A 14,109-nucleotide genomic window follows, 5' to 3' on the forward strand; every position below is an offset into this window, starting at 1 on the left:
AGCGTATGCAATTACAGTCACGTAACCACAGAGGGCGCTCGTGGTTTCTAAGATTTTTGGAAATACACGTTATTAAAAAGATCTGGAACAACCGAAGCCATATCAACCGACCCTAATGAATATTGCAACATTGCACATTTTGCAAGTTCATTGATTTATTTATTTCCAAAAGACATAAATTAGGACAGAAGCAGACGATTCCAGGTGCTTTTAAGTCATCAGCCATCCCACCTACAGTACACTCATTCACATTAAATAGTCATAGTACTATTTAAATAACTGCATTTCATACCTTATTCTAGAATTTAAAAAAATACTTAGTCTCCCAAATGTCCTATCGAACATACAAACATTTACAAACAAACACAACTTTACAGCACTAAGACAAAATTCTCTCCATAATCAGGGGCTGCAGGTAACCTGAAGACTGCCTGATACAGTGCACACAATACGCAGCCATTCTCATCCAAAGTCCCTCTCAATTCTATGAGGTCTGCTTTCCCTTCTGTACAGGGGTAGGCACTTCCACAACATTATGCAGGAACTCGTACAGCATCCTAGCATTGCTGGCACTGCCCAGAATCTGTGCCAGCTTGTCCTGGCTCATTGTGGCTAGCTCTGCAATGCTAGCTGCATTGCTAACAAGTGCTCTGCAGTTCTTGACGTTGACCCCGGGCATGCGCAACAGGAAGTCATACGGCCCAGGGTTGTAGATATCCGCTGACTCAGCTACCGTGTCGGACTCTGCGGTCACAGCTTGGGCGGCCGCGGCGTCTGGTTCCTGGCGCCCGCGCTTCAGCTCGTGGAACAGCTCTGCCGTGGCGTGGGGGGAGGGGCACCAGAGGAGGCGGAGCCGGGGGAAGTGAAGGGTGAGGAGGGTGAGTTTGGAGGTCACGTCGTTAGCCGATATCTCCTGGCGGAAGTCAGTCCTGGCCACGAGGGAAAACGGCTTGGCCGGGTCAAACTCGATGAGCAAGATGGGTTTGCGGTAAAAACGAGTCATGGACAGGCACTGGGTGTAGAGGCGCCCGCTCTGCAGGGAACCAATCAGATCGCTGACACTCTTGCGCTCCACGCAGGTGTCGTCTGTGAGGATGTAGTCTCCCACCTCCAGGGTCACAGGCTCGATGTCTAGCCCACGGCGGTGCAGCAGGGACGGGAGCTCGCTACGGAACTCACGCATGTCCACGATGACGCGCGAAGGCTCCGTGGGCTGCTCCTGGCCTCCTGTGAGTGGATGAGAGACACAAGAACAAACCAATCATAAAAAAACAACACCCAGGACAAACCAATCAGATGGATTCAAAAGAAAATAAGTGAACGTAATATTTGAGAGTCCATGCCTGCTTTCCTGGTGTTAGTGGTTGCATTAGCAGGTTCCTGACATCTATTGAGGTCCAGGTTGGTATCTTCCCTTCCCTCTCTCTCTTCAGGGGCCACCATTGTGGCCTTCTCTCTGCCCGTGCACAAATAAGACACATATTATTCATGTAACAGTCATTATAAACCGGAGCATAGAGCTGCCAGAGTGTCTGTTTCTGACCTGATGAGGTGTTCGAAGGCCTTCTTCTCCTTGGATAGGCCCGTCAGGTACCTTTGCTCTTCTGTAGAGCCTCCATAGATCAGGAAATACACCCTGCAGGAAAACAAACAAGCAACACAAACAAGCATCTACAGGAGCACAGTAACCTTGAGCTTGGGTCTCTAGAGGTCTAAAAGCATACTCACTACTGAGACACTGACTGTTCATGAGAAACAATCATCAAATCATCTGATAGTTTTACTGTATGACTCAAGAAGTGCAGGGGATTCTATTTCTAATAACGGTTCAAATGGAATAATAAAAAAGAAAACTGAGGTTATTGACTGAAAGTCTGCTTAGTATGATCTGTGGTGTGTCTGTGTGCTGACCTGAGTGGTTTCCCAGGCCTGCTGGCCTTGTAGACCTCCAACTGTCTGACAAAGCTGAGCTCTGCATCGTACAGCACCACAAAGCTGGGCTCTACCTCATGCAGTACCCGTGTCAAGCTGTAGGGGTCAGTGCAGCCCCTCAGAGGGTGGATCACAGTCAGGGGCTCCTTCAGCACACCATAGTAGGCGTCGGACGATAAGTCTAACTTAAGATCCACTTCTTCTTCCTCATCCTCTTCTTCTCCTTTGATCCCACCTCCCTCATCCATACTGCTGCCCATGCTCTCTCCTTCATCCCTCTCTTCCTTCCCAATCATCTGTGTGAGGGTCGGGGATGCTTTCTTTCTACCCGTAGAAGTCTTAGGTTTGACAGTTTTGCCTTTGGAGTTTTTCTCATGTTGCTTTTTGACCATCTTGCCTCGTTTGGGTACGTCGGGTTCAGATGTCGGGGCATCCCCTTTGCCGATCGTGCGAGTGTAGAGGCGGGTGAGCAGAGACTCCGCGCCCCGGCTGATGTACTCATGCAGCTGGGCGCATGTCCTGTCATCACTGGCACAGATCAGCACGCGACCTGGGAGGGAATAAGCACGACACGCTCTCTAGATGGGTTCAACTGCTGATTTATAGACTAATTCTATTGGCTACAGTCTCAGCTGACCTGGTTCATGTTCCGAACTCTTGTTCTCCTTCTCAATCTCCTGCAGCACCTCCGTCAGAGCCTCCCACTTCGGGTTCTTCTCCAGGACCAGCTCCCTCTTCACCTCTGAATGGGGGTGGGGGTGGGGGGGGGGTAGAGACTGTTTGGAACCAACCATCACAATGAACTAATGGGCTTAAACGTCTGATGTGTGGATTCCCATGGTTACCGGCTGAACTCTTTTGTTTCTCTGGCTCAGGTCCTCCCATTTTCATCTTCTTCTTGTTCTCGGGGATGCGGTACACACGAGTCCTCGCATTCACAAACATGGAGGTGCTAGAGTCCAGGAACAACCAGCCTGCTGAAACACACACACATACACTGAAAGCCCACTAACCTAAAGCTGTATAGAAATGACTACTGAAGTAGTATAGAAGTGACGTCTGGTTCATCTCAAGTGAAGTTACCGGAGTTGGAGCCGAAGTTCTTCTGGCTGGAGCGGAGGGACTCCAGGAGGTTGAGGAAGGTGACACAGTCGTACTGGGTGAGGTAGAGCAACAGGGTCCGCAGAACCTTCAGGTCCTGGACCAGAGCCTTGGTCTTGGCCCCCAGCTGGTGCCACAGGGGGTCCAGGTAGTGGCGGATGGTCTAGGGACCCCACAGACACACGGAATGAGTATTTACAGCATCATCATGGACATGTTCAACATCACCAAATACTGCGGACCCACACGCACCTTCTCGAAGGCGCTCCCTAGAGTGTTCTCCAGGGACAGGTCCTCAGCCTCCAGCGTGGGGTTGTAGCGTTTGAGCTCCTTCAGACAGGCGCTCATGATGTCCAGGACGGAGCTCTGGATGGCCCTCATGGCCGGGGTCAGAGACACATGCAGCTCCACCACGTCCGGCTTATGTCTGTCCAACACAGAGTTCACCGATGCCTGGAACCTGGGAGAGGGGGGGAAAGGGACACGCAAAAGGGGAAGAAAAAAACGTTAAAGGAAAAAAATCGAAAAAGACAATCTCAAAGCCCCAACATCCAATCATAAACAAACCCTTCTGTGACTATTTATCTCTACCTGTAGAACACACTAAATAGCATCCTTACCTGGGCCAGAGGTAGAGCTTCTTGACAAAGAGGTTTCTCATGACCCTCTCCACCTGGCAGAAGCCTGAGGAGAAGGCTGTGGCCTTGTCAGTGAAGGCCTTGATGAAGCCTGTCTTGTTTTTCTGTCTGAACAGGCGCAAGATAAAGGCCTCCTGGCATGACTCGATGATATTGTGGGCCCGGTACACCAAGATGCCTGGGGAGGAGCAGTATAGGAACATATAAGATGGGGTGTTGAGGAACACTTTCTTTTCAAACTTAGTCTGCAATGCCTGTGTGATAAGGTGCCTAGCTTGCATCTGAAAAGCCCAGATATTAACCTTGGGGCTTAAAAAACAGCAATACATGTTTGGTGGTGGAAGGACAGAGATTCGATCCCCATCTGTGACTCAAAGACTGTCCTGATCCCCCTTGATTGGTTCTGACCTGATATGAGGTTGGCAGGTATCCTGTCGGTCAGGAAGTCCACCACCAGAATACGACTGGTCACAAACAGAACTCCTCCCTGGGTGTACACGCTATGGCGCTCTGAGTTCTGGACGTCACTAGTCACTGTCCTAGGGAGATGGCTAACTCCTTCAGCTCGCAGCTGCTCTGTAAAGTACTCCTGAGAGGGAGGGAGAGAGTTTTTTCAGTAAAAGCCATGTCTTCAACTAACAGATTAGTTGATACTACTGCTGGCTATTGACAAAGTGTATCTACCCTTCCCTCACTTGTTCGGGTGTGGTGGTGTTCAGAAGCAGGACCAGGCTCCCCTCTTCCGAGTAAACCCGCATAAACTGCAGCAGGATGCGGTCTATGCCCATCCCCTCAGCAGTCACCAAGAGACCGTCTGTGCCGAACAGACTCAAGAACATCTCCGTTTCAAACTCCAGCAGTGGGCCTGCCATATTGGTGCTCCACTAAACTACAAATGGCTGGTCAACTGCTTGTTTTGGAAAATAAAACGTTTTTGTTAGTTTTTGCGTTGACCATTCGTACTAGCCACGGTGAGTTGACAACTAAGAATTAACTAGCTTCCAATTGTAGTTGGACTACAACTGATGAAAGCAACCCAGATAAGTACAATAAAAGAGGAGAAATTAATTTACACTATTCATTAAAACTGATGTAAGTTTACCATCATGGCATTATGTTATGTTTTATTTTCATTATGCTGTTAAAAGAGCTCCCCACCGCCGCCATCAATGTTTTGAAATAGCACATCCGAATCCGGTCACATGATGACATTGAAGAAATACTCTTTCAACACTGAGAAGTAGCGCGGTCTACTGGAACGGAGTTGTAATCCAGTGGCTATAGTACGGTACTCTCGAGAGCACTGGACAAAGAAAATCTTGGGCGAGTTAGAGACGCTGAGGTTGCTGTCAGATTTCTGAGCTTGGCATCTAAAGCTGTCTCAAATTGGGACTCTTGGTTAACTTAGATAAAATGAACTGCACCCCAAAACGTAGGCCAAGTAGTTTCCCCATTATGCCTAGCCTTGCCGTAAACGTCAAATGTCATAAACCACTTTTCTTATATTGAGGATGTAGATCATTACATGACCTGTTCTAAAAGGAGTGGATTTAAAGAATAATTGATATACTGAAATTTTTTCTATACCGATTCAGAAATAGTTCACGCGTTTATTTTATTGTTTCAATTAGGAACACAGGGCAATTTGTGGTTGAAGGAGAAAAATCAGATCTTGATCAGATCAAGTTTTGCAAGGTTGCGTGTCACGTTATTGTGCCGTGTGTGTGTGTGTGTGTGTGCGTGCGTGCGTGTGTGTGAATAGAATGGACACCAAACATTCCAAAGGTCATTGATGACGGCCCTTCAGTTGTGGAAACGCTTTGTGACAAACTGAACTCGTAACAGGATCTTTTCACGTCGTTGACAGGTAAAACCATAGACATATATATGTCTATGGGTAAAACAGTATATTTGCTCATGTGTCTGTGTTGTGTGGTCTAGACTGTATAGCGACAATTGATTGTTCTGTTAAGATGTATTCAAGGCGCAACTAAAGATCAGGGCAAAACTAGAAAATTACAAATTAGTGATAAAAGACGGGCCCATAATGTGTTTTGCTTTGCAGAAATTATTTGAGAATGAAAAGAAAAGCATTAAGGCAGGAAGAAAAGGTAACATTATTAGTTTCGTAATGGGTCTATGTAAATTTGTTTTTTGGCGACATTGGCTATACTTTAAGTTTTAACATAATTCCACGAATATGGACTAACGATGTAATGCTTTATGAGAGAGCTGCTCGGGAGTTGGCAGCTCTCCAAGCTGAAGAGGAGAAAGTAAAGGACCCTAAACCCTCCATCAGTAACCCTGACCGTTCTTATGTAAGTTTATCGCAAATAAAAAATAACTAAAGCAATAGGCTATTCTCTACAGCAGTATAGAATCCCAAATCGGTATACTTGTAAAAAGTCTCTGTTCTTACAGGCTCCTGTTGTCAAAGTTGACCTGTTACCGCTGTAACGGTGGCAGAGGAAACTTAACTTTACTTTTACTTTATTTTATTTCGCCATGTATACAGATACTAGGAATTGGATTTAGTACTTTCCATGCAGGCTATAGCATCACAAATAGAACAACAAGACAAAATAGAACAACAATACAAGGACAGATAGTACCAGTATGAGCAAAATAATAAATAAGAATGGAGGTAGTGCAACAATATTAATGTTAAATAAAGTTAACTAAAGTGCCATAAAGTTCATTTGTAGGAGCTATTTAGGAGGGCTATTACTTGGGGGAAAAAACTGTTGAGGTGACGTGATGTTTTGGTCATGATGGCTCTGTATCGCTGTCCAGAGGGGAGACGGTTAAAGAGACTGTTGGCAGGATGTGAGGGGTCTGCCGTGATCTGCATTGCTTTCCTGAGGGATCTGGAGCTGTGAAGGTCCTTGATGGAGGGAAGGAAGAAGCGGTTGCCTCCCTGGGTGAGATTCACAAGTCCAGAATGTGTCGTGTTGGCGATTTAATTGAGCAGCGGCGGAGTGCAGCAGAACAGCAGCTGCTGAAAAAGACTAGCCAGATACAGAAAGAGGTGCAAAGGCTGCTTCAATATATTAAGAACTCAGAAAATCAGACCAACACTCTGGCTGCAGCATTTTCTGCCAAAACGGAGCGATTGGAACAGAGCCTTGAGGAAGAAAGGCAGAGAGGGCCACATCTCTCCAGGAAAAGCTAACTGAGGCAGTTACAAAGGCCCAGTCAGCTGAAGAGAGCAGCTCTCGCTGAAGGCTCAAATGGAGTCAGCCACAGGAAAGCTAAAAGGCCTGCTGGACAAAGAGAGAGGAGGAAAACAAGGTCTTGGTGGATGAGAAGACCCAGGCTCTGGAAACCCAAGGGAGGGCTGAGGAGTCTCTGTCCCAGGCTCAGGCCTCTCTCCTAGGGATGAAACAGGGCAGCCTAAAGGCTGAGAAAAGCTGGTTGGGACTCATGGTTGAGAAAATGGAAGCGATCAATGCTTTCGACACAGAGAGCCTTCATGCCCTGTGCCTGCAGTGGCAGGTGTCAAGTGACAGAGCCCTGGAGGTGAAGGACAGGGATTGGAGGAGGAAGGTTGAGGACATGGACATCCAGATGAGCCAGCTGGAGGAGGAGAAGAAGCAGGCTCAGACAGATCTCCACCTTGCTCTGGCCCATGTATGTATCTAAGGTATTTCAATAGGGTCACATTGATCTGTGTCCACCAGTCTAGGAGTGTGCAAGTATTTTGGTTTTCTTGTCTTTCAGATACAGACCATCAATGCTGGATGCGTTGGCAGGTTTCTGGTCAAAAAGGCTTGGAAAAAGATGGAGAGAAAGATGCAGAAAAAGAGTTAGGATGAAGACTGGACCCTCCCCCCCCACACACACACACACAAACACACACAAACACATTGACACACACACAGTCACACAGACTCTCATTAACTCTACCATTTGACCATCCCTCACCACACACTCCCCCTACCATCCAATGATACCACCCCCACCACACAGACTCATCCAACCATCCAGCCGTTCTAACCCAGCATCCCTCTTCATGGGGAGAAAAGATAAGTAGAGGATGTACCATCATCATCTATCGATATACCATTTTTTTATAATAAAAAAAACTCTACCCAAAATGTTTGAGATTTGTAAGGTTTTAGCAAAGCAATTGATTACATCACTCGTGACAAAAATAACCATGTAATTTGTATTCAGTAACAGACTACATTTCAAAGTAATCTGACCCAACCCTGTGTCTTTCATACTTTCAAACAGTAGTAAATACTGACAAGAGACTGAGAATGAAATTACCAGACTAGATATACTTCAAGTCCCTCTATCCAGCTAGATCATAACAGTTATCCATTATCCATTAACTCAATTTGATAGCTCATGATAATATCTTGAAAGCATCACATTCATACTCTGTGGAGTGGGTATGAAACATTTCTCATGTTTCATCGGTTTTCATTAGCTAGCACATCTGTTAATGTTGAACTATTGACCTGACTGAGGTAATTAGTTGAAAATGTTTAAAATTTAACACATTTGATATTTTTCAGTGGGCCAACCATGTTTGGTTTCTAACCATGTGTGTATATGTATAGGATTCTTTGTGTGTGTGTGAATCCTGCCCAGCTGGGCTTTTTAGAACAGTTCCTCCATCACTGTGAAGAGGCAGGCAGTGTAATCAGCATCCAGAATAGAGCAGCCGTGTGAATGGTAGTTGAGGAGGAAACTGCCTCTAAAACACACATATACACATACACACACATGCACACATACATACACGCACACAACTCTGCCCACCTTCCTCTACAGCCCAGGCTCTGTCACACAAAGATGTTAACAACATGACTCACAGCTGTTGTGACTTTTGGCTTTGGGCCTGAAATTACATGCCACAGTGTTTACACACTAGTTATTCCATTACTACTGCAGCTCACAGTATTTCACTTTTTATGTGAAGATATTTCGCCGCTGCTCATAGGAATTCAAGCAAAAGATTAATCAAGTTGAAACATTTGAGAAACAAACACATTAACAAAGGGAGTTCCTTCTCAGCATCTCCTGCCATGAGAGTGAGGGAGGTTTTGGGGAGGCCCTTGGAGTACAGCAGAGAAGGAAGTGTTCCCTGTCAAACTGCTGAGCGATGAATAAGTGATGTCAGTATGGTGTGACCCACAATGACTTGGCCTGGATCCTGTGCTTCAGGCAGGGCTGGTGGAGCACCTCGGTGTAGCCTAGACATGAATGTTTCAAAAGACGTGTCTCCAACAAGCCCATCCACCCAGATAGTGAGGCTGTGATGTAAACAAACCCAGAGATCAGCCTAAAAGAAGTTACATCCTCTAGGCCATTGAACCATCTGTTCTACCACTCGATTCTTCTCCCTCCCGAACAGGACTATACTCATGTCAACCCCTGAAGTCAACCCCCTAAACAGCCTGTCATGACTAAGGAGGTTAACCAGTGGCACATTAAACCTAACCCTGAACTTAGTATTAGAATAATATAGCTACTGTATGTAAAATCAGCAAGAACTTCACTAAAGTCATCAAGGATGACAATAAATCCCAATAACATCTCACTTTGTTGAACATCCACAAACTTCTGGGGAGATGTGCTTCACTGTCACGGATGGGCCTTTAGGGGGCAGTATAATATTGTTGTGTTCATTTGTTGAGTATTTGATCTACCATCCTGCTCTGGATGTTGTTTGTGTTGTCTGTGCTGCCCTCGTGAAAATTACTTGCACAACTCCCTAAAGCTATCTCAGTCTCAGTACCTGACACAAATTGATGATGTCATTGCTTCTGTCCATGAAACTCAAACCAGTCCAAAAGGGCATGAGTGGGAAAGTGCAGGACGTGAGCACGCAACCCCACATGGTCTAATTTCCTCACGCACCTCTCCCCCTCACAACTGTAAAGACGAGCCCAGCACAGTGGTGGTTTGTGCCGTGTGCAGTTTCCTGACAGCATTACAGTCCGTGTGCCTCTGCCAATGACATGAGAACAGCTTGAGATTGATAGCAGGCTTGAGGGTGAAATAAGATGAGTTAGTTAAAGCTGAGTGCCGAGCCTGGGAGTCAACCGGAAAGATGGAAGCAAAGACTCCCCTCTCTCCAACCATCATTAGGAGCCAGACACAGGGAGGGAGGGGGGGGGGGACCTCATATACTACAGATGTCTTGGCTTACAGTAGTGATTTTGTGGTCTTCTTCTTCGTCTTCACACTCTACACACTCCGGTTAGTTTCCTCTGTATGAGAGAGACGAAAGATTGATTTGGTGTGTGTGGGCCCCAAATAGAACAGCACCGTCAAGACGAAAGTGCTATTCATATTTATAGACAACACTAATTATAGATGTTTTGTGAAAAGGTAGGGAGAAGGAGAAACACAAAGAGAGAAAAATATATGGAGAGAGAAAGAGACAGTGAGAGAGACAGCTGCTCCCAACAAATATATTAAAACATAATGTATCTTACTAACAAGGGCACAGAACAGGTAAACAAAACAAAAAATCGTTGAGAATCAACTATTCACACAAACACGTTTTCTTGTTTGGGCCTTGATTGTTACTTGGTCGTTAGTGAAGAACCCAGGAGAAGAGAAGGCACATAGACTAACTGTAGGCTCAGACAAGTCAAGCCGCCTCACAGTGCTGAACGCTAATGATACATTCAATGTTAATTACTTTGTTTACGTAATAGGAAGCTGATTACAAAAAGGAAGAGACCTACTTTTCCATGGCCCCATTTGCATATTTCCCTAAGACAAACTGAAAAAGCAAAGCACACATACATCATAGCAACATCCACATGGTCAAGACAAAACACAAAAAGCAGAGGAAAATAGAAAGGAGGGGAGAAAATTCCATTAAAGCAAATGTATGGCTTTTATAAGAGCCATGAACAAGCCTGACTGCCTGTCAGATCCAGTTTAGCAAATCACTGTGATGCTGAATGGCAATAAAGCAGAGAGAAATGTGGAGTTTGGAGGTAAAGGAGAGAAAAGGAGGGAGGGTGACAGAGATAAAGAAAGAGAGATAAAGAAAGACTGAGAAAGATATATTGAAAGAGAGAAAGAGAGAGAGACAGAGACAAAGAATCATCTTCCTAGCGGTGAAGAGATGCTGCATTGACGTGGTTTGTTAGAAAGCATATTAGATGAATATTTCAGGCCTGGCAGCATAGACAGACAAACTCACATACACGCTCACACACGCACGCACACACACACGCACACACACACAGACAGCTTAGGGGTTGGAAGAGGGTGACAGTAGGTGACAGGGGAGTGCAGGCTAGAGTAGATGTCAGTGAATCATTAGTAGGAGGGTATGAGAGACACTGGACTTAGGGACTGGCTCTGAGAAACATTAACATATCGTCACACAGTCACTCATGACTCAGACAGAACTGATGAAACTTTGAGTGTTTTTTTACCGAAGGATAAAGTTGTGCCTAAGAACAAGGTTGCATCTCTCCATGTTCCCTTGGATCCTCTCCTAGTCTCCTAGTCCACCAAAGCACACTTCACAGAGCAACATAAGCTCTCTTGACATCCTTCCTTCAGTGAAGGAGCCTAGCAGAGAGGAGGGAACGGAATCAGAACAAGAGCTTTTACATTCTGATAAGATTGATTATTATTGATTGAAGAAAAATCCCATGTAGGAGCAGTGAGCAGCAAAACTGGCGAAAATTGTTTCTGGTGCAGGGAACAGTGCAGGAAGAAGAGTGTGTCTCCTCTGTGTGTGTTCATGTTCAGACTTGTATTGTGATAACCTACTTGTTCATTTCTAAGGATTAGGCCTGTCTTTGGGATTCTGATTTCGAAGCAGGCTGGTTTTGAGAACCATGGCATGGAGAGGATGAGGATAATGGAGAGAGTAAAGAACAATTAGCCGATCATCCACCTCCTCCCTCTCCACGCAGTCCCATTCTCTACCCTAACTGCCTCCTCTCTTCGCTTCTGCCTCCTCACTCTTTGTTTCTGATATGTCAGACAGATTCAATGGAAGCGGAAGGATCCTCTGATGCAGAAGCTACAGAACATTCAGGCGTGTTTCTGCAAGCGACACAGTAATGATTTCAGATGAGGTCTGACCCTTCAAGTAGGCCTGCAAATTTAGCTTTTTATGTTACTTTCAAATCAATTAAATAATTTTGAACAAAAAATAGACACACAAGGGGAGACAAGGCACACACACAGACTTACAAACATGACACATTAAATCCCCGATAGCTGTCAAGTGGCTGATACAGTGAGTCAAAGGCTAAGGAGGATTTAAAACATTAGTATTCCTTCTTAATACCACTTAATCCAAACAACAACATTACAGTATGCAGTTAACATCGAGCAGAGGAGGGGACGGATGCAAAGGATATCCAGTGTGGAAAAAGACAGGTAGGATTAATAAACATTGTAACGAGGCGGGTTTGATTAGACAGTGTTTTTAGGGATAATTGTTAGTGTAGATGTCACTGCCACCTCATCAGCGAACAGGCGGTTTAGAAGCATGCGAGATCGGATTTACCCCTTTCTAATAACACTTATATTTTACGAACAGAGCTCAATTAATTAGCTACACAGGGGGATTATAGTTGCTGTCAACATGCTAAGCACACGCAATAACTTGAGTAAACACCACGGAGGAGATCGAGTCCGGAGGCAGGAACACGGCAGTATGACAGGGCACAGGTGGGACTGACAGATAGCCTGATCAGCATTATTACTCAGATGTACCTTGGTGGACCCAAGTTTAGGCTTACTGCGTGACAAGTTACTCTTCCATTAGAGCCCTAGGACATTGTCGTGGTACAAGGCTAACTGATCTCAGAACCGACGTTTAAACTCAAACTGAGTTAGTATTTGCCTCATAGCGAGAGCATAGCTCCAAACCACGCAAGCTGCACATCCCCAGAGCTGTGTTCGTGATGTTTATCCATTCTACACGGCACTGTACCCCGCTGCCTAGAGATGCCGGGGATCATATTCATATTTGGAGGGATGTTTTAGACCCAGGAGGCGCCCGAGACATCTTTAGCGATGCGCTGCACGTCGTACTCTCTACCGCCCGTCATTTCAGCCTGTTCTTCTCTCCCCGCGTTTCCAGCTAATGTTCCCCACACTTTATTGCTTTCTGAAATGGCTCCATTAGTGTCGAGGCCCGCGGTAATGGCATGCAGATGGGCTGTCGACTAAGCAAGCTGTCCAAGTTGTGAGGCACGTTTGATTGACAGCACGGGGAGTCATACCTGCCTCTTGTGCTCCGTGTTTGGCCTCTCCCATGGGAGAACATAATATTAGAGGTGGGTAGGCTACCACATTTCTCTAAAACAAACAGATTGATGACTTTGGGAAAGTTAGTAAATTTACGGTATACGGTAGCCTATTAGACCTGTTTCTATTTCTACGTAATGGAACTAATATATTGCGAAACACAAGCAGGTGGCTGGTTAGACAGTAAGGTGGCTGTTTGTTGCATGTTGTTAAACCTGTTAGAGACTTTCGGCACTGAGTTAGGGAGAGTGGGAGTCCAGTCGGTGGTGTGAAGAACAGCATCGTTGGTAAATGTCAGAGAGAGCCTTCTGTTCTTCACTCTGACTAAGAAGAGCACAACCTAGAAAGTTCTAGTTCTCTGACACCTTGAGAATAAACAGCACAACTAGAGACTTGGATAGCATGGCTCAGAATGTTCTCATGACCACATTCTACACGCCTGGAATAAGAGATTCCTGAAGAGATCTTAGGTCTTCCCTGTGGGAGAACCCTTTTAATTCTTGTGACAACCTATTGGTGAAATGATTCCAGACAGAACCTTACTTTGACCTTGAGAATAAACAGCACAACTAGAGACTTGGATAGCATGGCTCAGAATGTTCTCATGACCACATTCTACACGCCTGGAATAAGAGATTCCTGAAGAGATCTTAGGTCTTCCCTGTGGGAGAACCCTTTTAATTCTTGTGACAACCTATTGGTGAAATGATTCCAGACAGAACCTTACTTTGACTAAATTAGTCCCCCCCCCCCCTCCCCCCCCTAGGGTACCTCTAGAGAGACAGCCAATTACAGGACACAGCGGGAGCAGGAGGAAAGGGTCACTGGATTTAAGGAGTTTCCATTTCCATCATCACAGGCAGGAGACCCATTGCTTCACATCACTCACATCAAGCTCCTCTACACCTGAAGCCATTCCGGTCAGTCATGCACCTTAGCTGGCTGTCAGGAACCATGCTGACACTCACAGGCTTCCATCAGACCAAGAAGTACCCAGGCTACACAGTCACGGCTGAGAAGGAGCCAGAAAGAACGAGGGAGGGGGAAATTGTATCAGCCTCAGCCCTCAGTCACACAACATCCTCACATCGAGAGCTCTACTAGTTAAGGAAGCTGTTAAAGGACCTGAGTAAGCAGAGACCCCTGAGGTCTGACTGCTCTACAGGAGGATTTAGGAGGAACTAAGACA

At 45.7% G+C, this 14,109-nt stretch overlaps 1 protein-coding gene across 2 annotated transcripts; it reads right to left on the reverse strand.

Moving 5' to 3' along the window:
- Positions 1-9: 9 nt before the first annotated feature.
- On the reverse strand, positions 10-4,804 carry ercc4 (excision repair cross-complementation group 4). Of its 2 annotated transcripts, none has more exons than XM_067244425.1 (11): positions 4,367-4,804; positions 4,080-4,260; positions 3,654-3,849; positions 3,286-3,493; positions 3,016-3,196; positions 2,778-2,906; positions 2,570-2,674; positions 1,912-2,482; positions 1,544-1,636; positions 1,344-1,456; positions 10-1,227 (listed from the first exon to the last, which is right to left on the reverse strand). In XM_067244425.1, exons 1-11 carry the CDS (start codon positions 4,541-4,543, stop codon positions 485-487), a joined length of 2,697 nt encoding a protein of 898 aa, XP_067100526.1. In that variant the 5' UTR covers positions 4,544-4,804; the 3' UTR covers positions 10-484. The 2 variants fall into 2 exon arrangements, with proteins under 2 accessions (XP_067100526.1, XP_067100525.1); XM_067244424.1 differs by having other exon boundaries at positions 2,778-2,909.
- Positions 4,805-14,109: the final 9,305 nt, after the last annotated feature.

This window comes from Osmerus mordax, chromosome 10 (assembly GCF_038355195.1).
Source record: "Osmerus mordax isolate fOsmMor3 chromosome 10, fOsmMor3.pri, whole genome shotgun sequence".
Lineage (NCBI taxonomy): Eukaryota > Metazoa > Chordata > Actinopteri > Osmeriformes > Osmeridae > Osmerus > Osmerus mordax.